This window comes from Penaeus chinensis, chromosome 1, assembly GCF_019202785.1.
Source record: "Penaeus chinensis breed Huanghai No. 1 chromosome 1, ASM1920278v2, whole genome shotgun sequence".
Lineage (NCBI taxonomy): Eukaryota > Metazoa > Arthropoda > Malacostraca > Decapoda > Penaeidae > Penaeus > Penaeus chinensis.
The window spans coordinates 2,081,368-2,083,867 of NC_061819.1; the positions used below are offsets into that span (position 1 = coordinate 2,081,368).

General features: G+C 37.2%; 1 protein-coding gene across 3 annotated transcripts in view; it reads left to right on the plus strand.

Moving 5' to 3' along the window:
* Window positions 1-2,500, plus strand: part of LOC125025789 (integrin alpha-5-like) — a 25,088-nt gene that overhangs the window by 21,441 nt on the left and 1,147 nt on the right. For all 3 annotated transcript variants that reach the window (XM_047614019.1, XM_047614036.1, XM_047614027.1), the window contains exon 20: window positions 2,194-2,316. In XM_047614019.1, the coding sequence (XP_047469975.1) occupies window positions 2,194-2,316 (123 nt within the window). The remainder of the gene's footprint in view (window positions 1-2,193; window positions 2,317-2,500) is intronic.

Consider the following 2,500-nt stretch of genomic DNA (forward strand, 5'->3'; position numbering starts at 1 on the left):
TTTGGTGTTGTTGGGTTATAGTAAACATGATAGGTTGTTGTATACTTGTTTTTGGTGTTGTTGGGTTATAGTAAACAAGATAGATTGTTGTTTATTTGTTTTTGTTGTTGGGTTATAATAAACATGATAGATTGTTGTTTATTTGTTTTTGTTGTTGGTTTATAATAAACATGATAGATTGTTGTTTATTGGTTTTTGATATTGTTGGGTTATAGTAAACATGATAGATTGTTGTTTATTTGTTTTTGTTGTTGGGTTATAGTAAACATGATAGATTGTTGTTTATTTGTTTTTGTTGTTGGGTTATAGTAAACATGATAGATTGTTGTTTATTTGTTATTGGTGTTGTTGGGTTATATTAAACAAGATTTGTTTGTTTTGCTGTTAATGTTGTTAATTGGTAAGAAACAGTGAAGATTATTGTCTGCTTTTCTTTATTGTTATTGTTCATTTATGTTAGTTATTTGTTTTTGTTTTTTTGTTGGTTGTTAGTTAGTGGAGAGGCCAGGGTGGAAATGAATGGAAAATCGTCTAAGGTAAACAACAACAGTTTTCTTTGTTGTTGTTGTTGTTTTCCATTGATAGTAAACAACAAAGATTATCGTTTATTTGTTTGTTTGTTTGTTTGTTATACTATTGTTAGTAGAAAGTATTGAAAAGACTCCGCGCTAAGATAAACAATAGAGACTGCCGTTTATTTGTCTTTTTGTTGTTATTTCATGGTTGATTCATAATAAACAACGGAGATTATAGTTTGTTTGTTTTTATTGTTGCTAAATAGTTAAAAAAAAGATATGAATGAAAGCTCGCCGTGGCTTCTCGCAAAGATAGAGAACAGAGACTTGTAATAGATTTTATTAAGTTTTAATTAGTAAATGATGAAAAAGTAGTAATATTAATATTGTATAAAAAGGAACGATGGCCTTATTAGACTATTTAGGGTTTTTTTCTTTTTCTTTTTCTTTTTTAAGGAAATATCACTTCGGTTTCTCGCTAAGGTTATCCGCGAAGTCTATTGATTTGTTGTTAAATTGTAAATTATGTAAAAATCAGAGTAAATGTAAAAGAAAAAATCATAATTTATTCTTGTTTTATTTATTTGTTTGTGTGTATTTTTTTTCTCTTTTTTTTCTTTTTTTTTTCTTTAGTTGGTGTTATTGTTAACTAGTAAATACTGTAAAAGATCATATTGGGAACAATTAAAACAAGGAAAGCCACCATGATCTTTCCTCACTGAATAGATAAATAATTTTGTTGTTTTGTTGTTGTTGTTGTTGTTGTTAATTAGTAAATGGTGAAAAAATGGCGTTGAAATAAATGAAAATGGGACGTAATAAAAGGCGACTTGGCATCTCTTCGCTGGAAAGGGAGAGATTATGTAAAGTTTTAGATTTATTAGTAAGCTATTAAAGTCCTGATAAATCAAATGTCGATTAAAATGAATTGATAAAAATGTGTTACAGCAGTAAAGGTAAAATTGGAAAGAAGGAAGTAAGAGGAATAGCTGATAACTGTCATTATTTTTATTTTTGTTGTTGTTATATTTATCATTATCATCATCATCGTCATCGTTTTTATTATTTTATCCAAAATCATAACAGTGATCATTACATTTTTTTTCCATATTTACCTTTTAAAAAAAATATATTTTCTATGTTTTTGTCTCTTTTTTCCCTTTCGTTATCAATCACACGTTTTCACTTATTCTATTTCGTTATCAGTCCTCTCTTCGTTATCTCTTCCTCTCTTTCGTTATCAATGTTCTCTTCTCCTTTCACCTCTTTCGTCATGGATCCTCCCCGTTCTCTCTCCATTTCCCTCTTCTGTTATCAACTTCTCCTATTCCCTTTCGTTATCTATTTCTCTCCTGCCCTACCGTTATCACTATTCTATTTCCCTCCGTTATTACTTATTCCATCTCCCTCTTCCCTTTCCTTATCAACTTTTCTCACCCCCCCCCCCCCCCGTTATCACCCATTCTCTCCTCTTCCCTTCCGTTAACCCCTATTTCCTCCTCTTCTTCCCTTCCCTTATCAAACTTCTCTCCTTCCCCCTCCTCCTCATCCTCCTCCTCCCCCTTCCTCCTCCTCCTCCTCCCCCTTCCTCCTCCTCCTCCCCCCCCCCCCTATCCCTCACCCCCCCCCCCCCCCCTTCCCCTTCCGTTATATGAGTTCCCTCCTTCTGCGCCTTCAGATAGAGATCCGCGTGCCCCTCGAAGCGTCCAACGGCTGGCCTCTCCTGTACCTGGTGGAGAGCCCCGTCATGTCCCCTTCGCTCACGTGCTCCTCCGTCCCGCTGAATCCCAAGAAGTTTAATGTGAGTATTTGGGTGGGGGAGGGGTAGGGGAAAAGGGGGGGGGGGGGCATTGGGGGTGGGAGGGCAGGGGGGGGGTGGGGGAGGGGGGGGGGATGGGGGGGGTGGGGGGGTGGAGGGGAGGGGGGAAGGGGGGGGGGGGGGAGGGGGGGTAAGGGGAAGGGTGAGGGTTGGGGGGGGGGGGGGA